Source organism: Ciona intestinalis, chromosome 8 (genome assembly GCF_000224145.3).
Source record: "Ciona intestinalis chromosome 8, KH, whole genome shotgun sequence".
NCBI classification, from domain to species: domain Eukaryota; kingdom Metazoa; phylum Chordata; class Ascidiacea; order Phlebobranchia; family Cionidae; genus Ciona; species Ciona intestinalis.
This window is the reverse complement of record NC_020173.2, coordinates 6,303,984-6,318,372: the sequence shown is the minus strand read 5'-3', so window position 1 is coordinate 6,318,372 and position 14,389 is coordinate 6,303,984. Positions and strand designations below refer to the sequence as shown.

The 14,389-nt window shown below is 37.3% G+C and overlaps 2 protein-coding genes across 4 annotated transcripts; one reads left to right on the top strand and one right to left on the bottom strand.

Annotated features, from left to right (window-relative positions):
• The first annotated feature begins 274 nt into the window (after window positions 1-274).
• On the top strand, window positions 275-8,231 carry LOC100176111 (low-density lipoprotein receptor). Of its 3 annotated transcripts, XM_026835708.1 has the most exons (11): window positions 275-425; window positions 815-883; window positions 1,588-1,809; window positions 2,127-2,248; window positions 2,537-2,683; window positions 3,485-3,622; window positions 4,054-4,176; window positions 5,343-5,414; window positions 5,921-6,016; window positions 6,907-7,178; window positions 7,561-8,231. In XM_026835708.1, exons 1-11 carry the CDS (start codon window positions 322-324, stop codon window positions 7,636-7,638), a joined length of 1,443 nt encoding a protein of 480 aa, XP_026691509.1. In that variant the 5' UTR covers window positions 275-321; the 3' UTR covers window positions 7,639-8,231. The 3 variants fall into 3 exon arrangements, with proteins under 3 accessions (XP_026691509.1, XP_018668645.1, XP_026691510.1); XM_018813100.2 differs by lacking the exon at window positions 815-883 and having other exon boundaries at window positions 276-425; XM_026835709.1 differs by lacking the exon at window positions 5,343-5,414 and having other exon boundaries at window positions 276-425.
• A 525-nt stretch (window positions 8,232-8,756) lies between these two features.
• Window positions 8,757-10,630, bottom strand: LOC100178424 (hepatoma-derived growth factor-related protein 2-like). The gene has a single exon (XM_002126318.5). The coding sequence runs from the start codon at window positions 10,591-10,593 to the stop codon at window positions 9,142-9,144; it is 1,452 nt and encodes a 483-aa protein (XP_002126354.1). The 5' UTR covers window positions 10,594-10,630; the 3' UTR covers window positions 8,757-9,141.
• Between the last annotated feature and the right edge of the window lie 3,759 nt (window positions 10,631-14,389).

Genomic DNA, 14,389 nt, shown 5'->3' with positions numbered 1-14,389 from the left:
TACCTTATATAACGGTATGGTGGAGGTAAGATGGTACATACCTATATAAGGTATGGTGGGGTAAGATGGTACATACATATATAAGGTATGGTGGGGTAAGATGGTACATACCTATATAAGGTATGGTGGGGTAAGATGGTACATGTTTTCATTCTCTTTTATCGTCCTGCATGGAAGTGGACAAATAATATAGAATAAAGTAACCTGATTGTAAAATATATTATGTGCTAACAGTATTATCAAGGGGCAAGGTTTAAAACTTCTGTCGTCAAAAAAACTAAAAGTTGTTTTTCCATCTACAGTGATCATACCACCAAGTTCATGACGGTACTTGCCAACCAATTAAAGCACGCTGTGGGGTTAACACTTAACGTCAAACGTCGCAAAGTTTTTTGGACGGACTTGAGAGATGAAAGAATAGACAGGTAGTGTAGCATGCTTTTATTACTTGGTTATTAACTTTATTTTGCTTGTTTTTGAAGCCACCACTGATATATAGCGATGTCGCAGTGGTTAGCACGCCTGTCTCTAGAGTCTAGACTAGAGGATACTGGTGTAGTATAAAAAAAGTTACATATGTATGTGTGTATGTGGAAACTTGTAAAATGGGCATGCAGTGTATGAAACAGAACACCTGTGTTATAACGACGGCGTTGCCCCGCCATTCGATGATAAATAATAAGTTACATCGTGGTAACTCGGAAGCGGGCACGTGGTGTATGAAACACCAGTGTTATAGTGTCTGTCGTTGCCCCGCCACGCGAGGATAAATGAGATACATTCATTCATTATACGACGTTAATTATTCTCAAAGGAGTAGAAAGCAATTGGGACGTCCCTCTTTGCAGAGACCTCCTGTATTGGAACAATCTCGCTTGTACAGGTTTGCAGGAATGCGGAATCCCTGTTAACTAATTCATCATCAAATTATAAAAATTTACATCACAAAATAAATCAAAAAAATCAGAAAAATTTTAAAAGTTTAATTTTACAAAAGGCTTGAAAATGATTTGCATTTAAAATGATCTGATTTGTTGGAAATTCTATAATCATAGAATAAGATTAAATCAGCAATCATAAGAGTTGTAAACTTCACTTAATTCAAAATTTATAGAAATTCTGTGCGATTATATGTATATATATATATATAGGTTAAAAGATATCTGGAGCTGTGGCATAATGGTTAAACTGGTAGAAAATATCTTTCACACTTTTGTTAAATTAAACTGTTTTAAAATCTTTATACATATTTAATAAAGTGAAATTAAAATTTAAAACAGGAAGATTTCATATTATATTAAAACAATTTATACTCTTTGATTTAGTAATTGCATAACATTAATACATTGGTGTAAACTGCTAGCATGATAAAGTCTTGTATTTTAAATCAATTACACAACATACCAGCCACAAGAAACATAATGTCTACAAATCAAAACATTGAATTAGTTACGCAATATTTGGATGTTGCTTCCACAAGGCGTATTGAAACTTGAAACTAATTTTGTAAGAAGGTGTATATTTTGTATTAATTTTCATTGAATTCCTAGTGTTCCCAGTTAATTTTCACTCCTTATTATTCCCCAGTGTTTCCATGGATAACCTTACATCAGTACAAACAGTGTTGAGTGACAATGAGGTTCGGAGCCCCATCTCCCTTGCATTAGATTGGGTTAATGATCATCTTTACTGGGTGGATTTCTCCCTTGGAACGGTATCAGTAGCTTACAGTAATGGATCGTGGCCGACCACGTTGAAGACCATGGAAGGGATGTCTATACGGTCGGTGGCCCTTCACCCAGAGAAAGGGTGAGTTTATAAGATTTCTATGATGTGGTATTGTTGCAGGGTATTCCCCCCAAAACTGCAGAAAACTTTTTAACAAGGGCGGACACCAGGTGTATAAAACAGAACAGCCATGTGTCCGTGGAATAACGACCGTCGTTGCCTCACCATGCGAAGTTACATAACATTCCTTCATTAAAAATATTGTTTCTACAGCTATTCATATTAAAATATGTATGCGGGCATGAAGCGTAGGAAACAGAGCACCCTTATTATAATAACTGCCAGTGCCAAGCCATGTAAGGATGAATAACATTCACCCATTAAAATCATTTTCACAGCTATATGTTCCTGACCGCAGCCAAATCCCGACAATGGTTGATTATGAGATGTTCAATGGATGGGAACGATTGCGTTGATATCGTGAAGGAAAATATAAAGGAACCAACTACGTTAGCAATTGGTGGGTTGGGTTCTGTTATATAGGAGTTGCTGTTACCCCAACATTGTATATGCACCATCTATTCTATATGGGTGAGGTCCTACAGTGAGGCATGCCATGGGACCTGGGATTTAGGCCAGAGTTGGTCCATTACCCCAACATTGACGAAACATTAAATAAAGTTATCGTTTAATATTAGTTTTGTTTTTTCCTGATTTTCCATAAAAACTTGTCTTAAAATGCTGTTTTATTTAATTATATACAGTACATTTATGGGGAAAAAATTAAATAATTTTATTTTCCTTCAAGATTACAGTGAGCATAGATTATTCTGGGCGGATGCAAAACTAAACATGATTTCCTCAAGTGACTTTGATGGCAGCAACCAAAAGATTGTCCTCAGCGTGTATAACTACCTCCAGCACCCATTCGGGATCGCTATCTGTATGAATGAAGGTGAGTGATTGAATGGTATTTATTTACCACATATGTAACTTATTTATTCTCGCATGGCAGAGCAGCAACAGTCGTTATAACACGGGTGTTCTGTTTCATACACCTCAAGCCCGCTTACAAGTTACCACGTATGTAACCTATTTATCCTCGCATGGCGGAACAACAACAGTCGTTATAACACGGGTGTTCTGTTTCATACACCTCGTGCCCACTTACAAGTTACCACGTATGTAACCTATTTATCCTCGCATGGCGGAACAACAACAGTCGTTATAACACGGGTGTTCTGTTTCATACACCTCGTGCCCACTTACAAGTTACCACGTATGTAACCTATTTATCCTCGCATGGCGGAGCAACAACAGTCGTTATAACACGGGTGTTCTGTTTCATACACCTCGTGCCCACTTACAAGTTACCACGTATGTAACCTATTTATCCTCGCATGGCGGAACAACAACAGTCGTTATAACACGGGTGTTCTGTTTCATACACCTCGTGCCCGCTTACAAGTTACCACGTATGTAACTTTGTGGGTAATTATTTTTCTGTATGGCTGATAATTTGGACAACCTATTAGCGACCACTTGCTGTTAAGTGTCTGTTTGTCTCACCCTTAAAATAAATACATCGATATTTAAGTTTCTCCAGTTCAATTTTTGGCACTATTACCCCAGATTTATCCTAATTTTCCCCATATTACACCAGACTTCTACTAATTTTACCCCCATACACTTTTGTGCTTATTATATCAACATTAACCCAACAATATTACCCCCGTTCTAACCCCCACCCCCACAGTATACTGGACCGACGTCCGGGCCCACCGAGTGTTGAAATCAAACAAATGGACNGGGGAGACAACGTCACGATCATCGACAAACATTTACATTTCNCCGATGGAAATACAAATTGATCATCCCAGCACTCAACCTAACAGTAAGCGCTTTTGTTTGTTGTTAGCATTTTTATCAACATACATTGTTGATATTACAAACAGTAAGCTATTCTATTTGTTGCTTAAAACCTTCAATCTAGACCAAAGTTAGCTAATTACCTGAAATGAGATTGGCCCATTACCCCAACATATGCTATTTTAGCTTATTTTATAAGATTGAGGTCGTGCACTATAGCAAGGCATGCAATGAGACCTGAGATTTAGGCCAAAGTTGGCCCTACCATATTTACATTATGTTGTATTCTATATGGGTAAATGCTTGTTAAGAACCTAGGATTTAAGGCAAAGTTTCACCCCACAGGGGAATATACTTCATAGTACATAGCGACCCCTACCTGCTCCTAATTATAGATAGTGCCATAAACAAAAATGTTCGTGTCCACAGTCTTATTCTAATATATTTATCATCCAGTGATGAACCATTGTCATGATCACCCTTGTCAATATATGTGCATACCCCTACCTGTGGGTGGGGTGGGGAGATATAGGTGTGTGTGTCCTGATGGTTATGTTGAACAGGGTGGATGTGTAAAAGGTGAGTGTTTACTACATTGGTTAGCATGTTTGTGTATGGGTAAAGGGTTATGGGTTCAAAGCTTGACGCTGCTACCATTGTGGAAGTGTGTGTACTTGTGTAGGATACTTGGCAGTAAATGCTTTAACCCAGTGGTCACCAATGGGTTGTCCAAATTGTCAGACGTATCAAAAATAATCACTAACAAAGTTATTTTCATGGTAACTCGTGAGCTGGGCACCATGTTACTGTGTTATAATTCCTTATGTATACAAAGTGTTTGGGTTTCAATTTGAATATTGTGTTTCTGTGCACCCCCCTGTTTTCATTGTCAGACATAAAATCAGTTTTTGATTCATAAAAATCTTTGGTTGCTAACCTAACAACAATTTGATTAAAAAATCCCAGTTAGATTTATCCAATATTTGAGCTAGTTATTCTCATATTATAAATGTTTTATCTGCTATCCTAAGATTCGCCAATAATTGTCAACATTTATCAGCATGGTTTTATACAGGCAACTTTTAACACTCATTCCATTAATTACATAAACCACTTAAACCATCTGGTATAAAAACCGTTTCCGACATTTTGTTCTTTTGATGATAAAGTTGTTTCAATCGTTGATTCGACATTTCGTTGATAAAGTTGTTTCAATCGTTGATTCGACATTTCGTTGATAAAGTTGTTTCAATCGTTGATTCGACATTCCGTTGATAAAGTTGTTTCAATCGTTGATTCGACATTTCGTTGATAAAGTTGTTTCAATCGTTGATTCGACATTTCGTTGATGAAGTTGTTTCAATCGTTGATTCGACATTTCGTTGATGAAGTTGTTTCAATCGTTGATTCGACATTTCGTTGATGAAGTTGTTTCAATCGTTGATTCGACATTTCGTTGATGAAGTTGTTTCAATCGTTGATTCGACATTCCGTTGATAAAGTTGTTTCAATCGTTGATTCGACTTTTCGTTGATAAAGTCTTGCAGGATCGCAGATAAAACATCTGAAATACACTGCGTTTATACCAGATGAGCCGCTGAAGGATTAATTACATTATACCTGGTTCATAAGTAACAGAACTTAACCATCATTAAAAGTGATTGCCACAGCATGTTAACGTACCATGTTACTATGTGGGCAGCTCACTAACATTTAACTTACCCCAAAGTATGTTCCATCCACAGTTGGTAAACCTACTGATTCAACGAACCAAATAAATAATCCAAACACCCAACACTCTGACGTTCAAACTTTAGGTTATAAAACATTTTTTGATAGCTTCTTTTGCTTTTTTCACCCTTTTTTTATAATTTGCACGACTTTGGGTGTTTTCTGTTTTCTAGTTTCCTGCAGCAAATTTAAACCTTAGCTAATGCTTTACTAGCTGTGTTGGTCATTGGCTTCAAACTGTTTTTGTAATGCTTTTTAACAAATGTTAGCTTAGTCCTCTGACAGCGACTATTAACTATTTATTTGAATCCATTAATCCTAATTGTGTTTGGGACGATAAAAAAGAATAATAACATGAACCATATTACCCCAACCTACTATACACATATCATGGTAGTAAATTGGTGGATGGCCTTCATTTCTTTACCTTTTCTTCCCCTACTACATGTCTCTATTCAAGTTGTTGGTTTATACATTGCATGCTTTCAAATTCTCACAAATAAATAATTTAACTCCAATTTGAATTTACACAATTTCTCGAAACATTGATATAATGGTTCCACCCCAACATTAACCCCTTGTTACCCCACAGCCCCCACCACCACCACCACAACGGCTTCCACCATAGCCACAGCTGTAGTAGGAATGTCAAGCGGGACTAAGATACTGATTGGTGTAACTGTTGTTGGTATGTCTCCTCCTGTTTATATGTTGTGAATATTTTAGTAACAAATTTTTTTATAGGTTACTTTTTTTGGTAAAAAGCTTTTTTTTATGGTATCTGTTTTTTCATAGTATGCATTATATTGTAAATTTTCAATAATTCATTGGATTCTGTATTTATATTTTTTTCAATATTTTTTTGGTATTTTTTCTAGTTTTACAATTTTTTCTAACAAAAATATATTTTCTTTTTTTTTACGATGTTTTCCTTTTTTCGTGATTTTTTAATTAATTTTATTGCATTTTTTTATTTTTTACACCTTGTGCCCGCTTACAGGTTACAATGTTTGTAACTTCCTGGGTTAATATATTTCTTTTTTTTTTTCGTAAGTATCTGTCAATTTAAACAACCCATAAGTGACCACTGGGTTGAAGCAATTGCCGTAAACTGTCTTGCCGGATGTCACATACACCTACAATTATCTGTAAGACTACAGTTCTCATCTCTAAACCAGAGGTTACTAGTTCAAGCCTTGAACCTGCTACCTTGTAGGCGTGTGTCCTGGCAATCTCAATTATTCCAACCCAGTGGTCAATAATAAGTTCAATTTTCTTAAACTAAACAAGTTCATGAATCAGAACACCCGTGTTATAACAATTGCAGTTGCTACGCCATGCGAGGATAAATAAGTTACATGCGTGGTAACTTGTAAGCAGCATGAGGTGTATGAAACAGAACACCCATGTTATAACGACTGCCGTTGCTCCGCCACGCAAGGATAAATAAGTTGCAATAATTCGATTATTAAAAAATACAATTTTTGCCCAAGTTTTTGTCCAACCACTTCTAAGACCTAGTTTGTCCATATTTCAACATATCAGTACAGCAACAAACTCACTCATTTCCCTCCACAGGCATCCTTGTCCTGCTCTTCTTCATAGCATGCGGGGCATTACGTTGGTACCAGCGTAGATCTCTACAGCTAAGCATGCACTTCGATAACCCAGTGTATAGGAAGACCACCACGCATGGAAATGAGGAGGATGACCATCGTGTAGGAATTCCCAGGAGCGGATCCCAAGCTCATCTCATCTCTAATGAAGAGTTTGACGACCCGGAGAGAAACGAAGAAGTTTCGGTCGATGTTATTGTTGGGAACGGTCGCCCACAGAATACTTACAGACCAGTGAGTTGTTGTTAAAGGTTTTATTCAATATGGGTGAGGTCCTTGTAGCCAGGTTGGTGTGGGTTCTATTTATTTTAAGTCGGGCCTGTATTGTATAGAGACGACTAAATTCCCTGTTAAGAAAATGTTAACATATTTCCCAGTCACATTTTGTTTTTTTTACATTTTTTTTTCACTTGTAGAATCAACCCCCCAAAAACAGAGTGAATGAACAGCATGGTTTAAAAATCAACCCCCAAAACATGTTTCGCAGTTTTTTTGTAAAATATTTATTCCGTTTTGGCTTGTAGAATCGACCCCCAAAAAGGGCGCATGGTTTAATGTTTGGGGCAGAAAGGGCTAATAAAGTTTAGAATCTAAATCTGCAAATATTGCTTTGCAGTTACGCCAGATGTCAATGGAGGACACAATTTCCCAAAACTCATTGGGAACGTCTGACATCAGAAACCTTGTGTCATAGCAAAGTTGTGGTGGTAATATCTCTGAGTGCTGTAGCATCATCATATTGATGGTATCTTGGTCTGATCCCTGCAGTGAAGTTAGCGCAATGTTGGGAAATACCGAACCTTAACTTAACCCCTGACAAATTAACTGTGTCTCGTAATTTAAAGCGTCAGGTTTTAACAACTAAAACAGCCGTTTATGCAATCACCTTTTCCAATTTAATTTCTGGCGCTATTTTTGAGGCTTTGATTGTCTGGATGCGTTCGATGGTACAAGTGACATGTTTTTAATTTCAAAGCGAAATTTCCTGACGAGTGTTTTTTTTTCATTATTCAGTGCATCAAAATATCATCTTTTATTTATTTTATGTTTTTACATTTCGTCCTGCAACAACTAAAACAACCTCTTCACAAAAAGCAGTCAACTCAATCTAAGTCTTAAGTTCCGTCATATAAGTTGGTCAGTATGTCATGTTCCTGTCATTTTAAACGCACGCTAATGTTGTGCAGAGTTTAAGAGTGTATTTTTTACTGTGTTTGTAACGTGCAAACTAATCTGTTATAAACGCGACGCGTTTTTTTGCTTTTAATAAACTATATTGTATTCTTACTCTCGTGTGCTTCATTTTCTTCTAGAAAGCAGAATAACATTACCAGAATGTGTGTCAATCTACTGTAAATATAAACATACCACAAGCTAAATGGTGAAGGGCTAACTCTAACATGGGTGGCTGTATCTTTTCACCCGGTGTAGTGGTTAAAATTGTAATTACTGAATGATATTCCAATCTATATGGGTGAGAATTGAGATCCTACAGTGTAGTACACTATGGGACCTGGGATTTAGACCAGAGTTGGTCCATTACCCAAACATTGTATATGCACATTCTTTTCTATATGGGTGGGGAACATTAAGGACTCTGGTTTAAAACTAGAGTTTGCTAATTATCCTGACAACCAGATTTCTACACATGTTAGTAGTAACAGCATCATAACTGAAGGATACCGGGTTCAAACCTGTCTGTTGCTACCTGGGATCACCAAGTTTTGTTTGGCATGATTATATCACTGTGACATAACAGCAAAAAGGATGCCTGTATTACCCCACTTGGTTATTCCTGCAATAAAGCACACATGTTGTACATTTCTGTATTAAAAAAACAAGGACACTTACAGGCTAAAGCTCTGTAAGATTGGAAACAAGAAACAAACGAGAATGCCACGCTTAATACACTAATTACACTTTGTACACGTTACCCACAAATACATTTAACTAAATCTGTGAATCTTTTAGTGTTTACCAATTTAAATGGTGACTTTATAATATTGTATTGTTTGTAGGTTGTCCAAACACACTGAGGCAGTAAAATAAAATGGTAAAACAAATTTAAAATACTTACCTGATTTGAAAGTGAATAGAATATTAATTACTCAACTAATTTACTGGGGTGGCATAAAATCACACCATGTACAAGTACATGGGCACCATGATTATACATTACAAGTTAAGTCGCATTATATTAAGGTGGGGGCTCCGTGTTTGTGTTTTCATCTGCAGCAGCTGGTTCTTTGTCCTTGGTACCCGCGTTTACAGCAGCTGCTGTGACTGCAGCTCCGTTTTCGAGACCAGTAAACACGAGTTTGAATCTGTGATAAACCTTATCCGATTTGTCCATGATTTTTTGGCTTGCTTTGTACCTTCGTATCTTTTTCACAGTAGTAACCAGCGACTGGCATTTCTTAAGCAGAGCAGCAGTTATGGGTATCTGGTCAATTTGGTCTAAAATCGCAAGCGCTTTTGTTATATCTGGATTCTCAACGGTCAACGCTGTTTTTAGCTTTGTTTCGTAGATTTCCATCTGCTGTTGTGGTTGTAATTCACCAGTGACAGCTGACACTTCAGCCACAGGGCTTGCATCTTCTTTCACTTCTTCAATTTCTTCTTCGTTTTCAGACGAACTTGGGGTCTTTGTTACTTTTCGTTTAACTGGCTTTGGGGCTTCTGGTTTCGAGTGTCGTTTCTTCTCCTGTTTTGACTTCTTTTTCTCTTCACTTCTCGACCTCTTTCTCTCTTTAGAATGCTTTTTCGAAGACTTTTTCTTTGAACTGCTTTCCTCTTCAGTCTCTCGAGGTTTTTTCCTCGCACTTTTTTCAATTTCTTTCATCTTTTTATTCTCCTCGTCAATTCTTTTCATTGTCTCCATCTCTTGCTTCTTTTTACGCTCCGCATCCTTCTTCTTCCAAGAAGACACAATATCTTCCCCACTCTCAGCATCCGAGCTACTCAACCCATCCGACAGCTCAGTGGGAAGGGGCTTCACTTTCTTCGAACTTTTCTTCGGCTTTGAATCAGATTTTCTTGGCTTATCCGACTTTTTCTTCTCTTTCTTCATTCTTTTTGGAGGAGGTGCTTCCACATCTGAAGCATCGGACCCACTATCCTCCGGACTCTCGCTCCGGATCTTTTTCTTCTTAGAGGGCTTAACCATCACCCCGGCATCTGGAGCAACATATTCATCCGCGCTTGACTCGTTATCGGAACTTTCTTCATCTTCGTCATCAAAATCTTCCTCCACGGCCGCCGTCTCTTCCTCTGCTCCTTGAGGTTCCTCATCACTCTGAGCTTCTTCTTCCCCTTCCACTTTATCCTCTACCACAGCGCTCCCACGTCCACGGAACATCACGGTCGGATCGTTTTCAATTTCCCAAAGCCCGTCATTGAAGAATGGCCTAGGCCTTGGGTGTCCATACTTCTCCTTATAATCCTCATACGGGTAAACCTCATGCGCTGCTAAAAACCCCGTTTCATGAGTCCCGAAGAAAAATATTGGATATTTTCTTGCGGGTGGTTTAACAGCCCCTTCTGGTAAATCGTCTATACGGGCTGGCCAGTGGGGGTAGCCCTTCATTTTTGCGAATATAAGATCCCCAGCATTATATTGCATTGAGTTTTTACCCGATTTCTTTGGCATTTTAGTTCATTAGTAAACGACAACGTATTTACTACCAAACTCTGTATAAAACAAACGATTTTAGCCAAAATACCGCAACGTGTTAAAAATAAGGTTCTCATAAACGTTAAACAAGATATTTTAAATCTTAACACATATGAGTAACTGAATTTAAAAGGTTTTTCTCATATAAACAAATTTGCTCTAGATTTGCAATCGATAAAATACATTTCCACATTACGACCCTCCTCTCATCCATTATAATGCGATCGGCGTTTGCCGCTTTTTCCATAGAAATAAATGAATGCTTTTAATTAATGAAGACCAGAGTCAGTATATAAACAGACTCACACCTATTTAATGTGTTGTATATTACATTAGATTTTGGTGGTAAATATTTCACCATATACTTATTTAAACGGTTGTTTATTCCACATGCTCTAGTGCAATTTTACACGAATTAGCTTTTGCGCAAATTCACTGCGATTAACACAACGGAAACAGAACTCGAATTCGTACAACGAAAATATATAGTAGATTGGGGTAAAAGGATGCATGTTTTCATTCTCTTGTATCAATCCATTTGGTAGTAACAATGAATATTTACAGAATCATATAACCGTATCCTCACGACTCTAAAAGAACGTTGTTATTTGTTAAAAACACGATTAGGAAATATGGGATAATATGTGCTAACGGTATCTCATCTTACCCTAAAGTACTTTGCTTTTTCGCCACCTAAAAAGTGCCAACTATATAGACAAAGAAACAACAAAACACTCTGAGATTGGCTGCTAACAGTTGGTGCGGTGCGAACCTTTACCGACAGCGCTATGCTGCAGGGAAAAAAGCAAGACGCCCAAACTTTTGCGTTCACACTGAGCAGTAGAGTTGCTGGTCTTCTGGACTTAATAGTACATTAGTTTTATATAAGCTGGTTAGCCCTCTCGAACTATAGTTGTAGCCCTAGTTCGTGTCTAAACATGTTTATATGCGGACTCTGGTTGTAGCTGGTTAGCCCTCACGAAGTGTAGAAATACGAATTCTCGCCTTGTAATATATACGAAACTTTTGTGGACCTATAAAAGTACCACAGTTCTAAGTTTAAAACTAGTTCGTCAGCGCTGCACAAGTATGGCTTTGAATACGTGTACGTCCACACGTATACAGTTACATATAGTGTAGGTTAGTTTAACTGTCGCTTCTAAACATTATATTATCCGATTCAGACACATGATACGAGATGTTACTAATTCAGTTTTCATTCATTCAGTTATGCAAAGTTTAAACTTTAGACAGAACACGGAGGTGTCCTATCTTCCCCGCCCTACTATATATATCTAATCTTATAATAACTCGTGGATTTTTTAGACCCATAGCTCTTAACTATAAGCTAATGGTATTCTGGTTATATGGCTGCTCCCTTAGTAAACCAAGGAAGAACTCAAGATGTAAAGCAAGATGGAGTTCAAGATGCAGCTGGAACAATTTAACCTCAAGAGCTCTTTCCTGCAATTTGGCAAAACGATGCAGAAACTATTTTAAAAAAACGGAAACATTTTCAATATCCCGCCATTGCTTTCGGATTCTGAGGAAATCTACTTTATTGTATGGAAAAGTATTTCGTATTTTGTTCATGTTTTGTCGATTTAGATTTATTCTGTGTAAAATTGCATTTACTGCGTTTCGTATTTCGCGAAAACTTATGGACTCTTTAGAGCCAAAGAAATATAAGTTGTGTGCAATAAAATGAAATTTCAATAAAATGAAGTGTAATTTATTTTTCATGTTGTGACGATAAAACTGCAGAAATAGAATTGTCTATAAGTCACAACTTAGCAACGTTAGACTTTAAGCCGATGTTTAACACGTCTTATGGTTGTTGGTTTTGCGGGTCTCAAAACTGTTCGAGATATAAAAAAATATAATTGACTTGGAAGATATTCCGCGCCGGGGTATAGTGGTTAGTGCGCCTGCCTGTAACCTCATTTTAATATGAATATCAATGTTAATAAGTACCAAATTACGTAACAATGGTGTAATCGACTAAGCATACTTGTGGAAATCAAAGGTGCAATAAAATTTTCAACAAAAAATATTTTTCATGCATTTAATTGATCGACTGTCGTGTATTAATTCAATCTTCGTATTCGAGGTAATCAATTAAATACATAGTAGGGTGGGAGAAGATCGGGGCACTTTTTTGTTCTATTTTTCGACCTCTTTGGTAATAATAAAAAAAAATATATAAAACCTTTTTTCACGATTCCTATACACCGTTGTTAATTGTTAAAATACTGTAATAATATGTGCTAAAGGTATCCCGTTTCCCGCCACATAATATACATTCCCAAAGTTGGATGAACTTTGACACGGTAAGATAAAAGCTGGAAAATAAACTCAGATATTCTTCAGCATGCTTGATGCGGCTCAAAGTAGAAGCAGGGAATATCAATTTAAAATATATGTTTATAATTATTTTGTCCCTAGCAACCATATTTTGTCCCTAGCAACCATATATTTTGTCCCTAGCAACCGTATTTTGTTCCTAGCAACCGTATATTTTGTCCCTAGCAACCATATTTTGTCCCTAGCAACCATATTTTGTCCCTAGCAACCATATATTTTTAACCCTAGCAACCTATATTTTGTCCCTAGCAACCATATTTTGTGCCTAGCAACCGTATTTTGTCCCTAGCAACCATATATTTTGTCCCTAGCAACCGTATTTTGTACCTAGCATCCGTATATTTTGTCCCTAGCAACCGTATATTTTGACCCTAGCAACCGTATTTTGTCCCTAGCAACCTATATTTTGTCCCTAGCAACCATATTTTGTCCTTAGCAACCATATTTTGTCCCTAGCAACCGTAATATTTTGTTAGCAACCATATTTTGTCCCTAGCAACCGTATTTTGTCCCTAGCAACCGTATATTTTGTCCCTAGCAACGATATTTTGTCCTTAGCAACCGTATTTTGTCCCTAGCAACCGTATTTTGTCCCTAGCAACCATATTTTGTCCCTAGCAACCATATTTTGTCCCTAGCAACCATATATTTTTAACCCTAGCAACCTATATTTTGTCCCTAGCAACCATATTTTGTGCCTAGCAACCGTATTTTGTCCCTAGCAACCATATATTTTGTCCCTAGCAACCGTATTTTGTACCTAGCATCCGTATATTTTGTCCCTAGCAACCGTATATTTTGACCCTAGCAACCGTATTTTGTCCCTAGCAACCTATATTTTGTAGCAACCATATTTTGTCCTTAGCAACCATATTTTGTCCCTAGCAACCGTAATATTTTGTTAGCAACCATATTTTGTCCCTAGCAACCGTATTTTGTCCCTAGCAACCGTATATTTTGTCCCTAGCAACGATATTTTGTCCTTAGCAACCATATATTTTGTGCCTAGCAACCGTATTTTGTCCCTAGCAACCGTATTTTGTCCCTAGCAACCGTATATTTTGTCCCTAGCAACCATATTTTGTCCCTAGCAACTATATATTTTGTCCCTAGCAACCGTATTTTGTCCCTAGCACCCGCATATTTTGTCCCAATTAACCATATTTTGTCCCTAGCAACCATATATTTTGTCCCTAGACAACCGTATTTTGTCCCTAGCAACCATATTTTGTCCCAATTAACCATATTTTGTCCCTAGCAACCGTAATATTTTGTCCCTAGCAACCATATTTTGTCCCTAGCAACCGTATTTTGTCCCTAGCAACCGTATATTTTGTCCCTAGCAACGATATTTTGTCCTTAGCAACCATATATTTTGTGCCTAGCAACCGTATTTTGTCCCTAGCAA

What these genes read in the sequence shown, in the direction of transcription:
- LOC100178424 (XM_002126318.5), bottom strand. Translation starts at nt 10,593, where the DNA reads ATGCCAAAGAAATCGGGTAAAAACTCAATGCAATATAATGCTGGGGAT.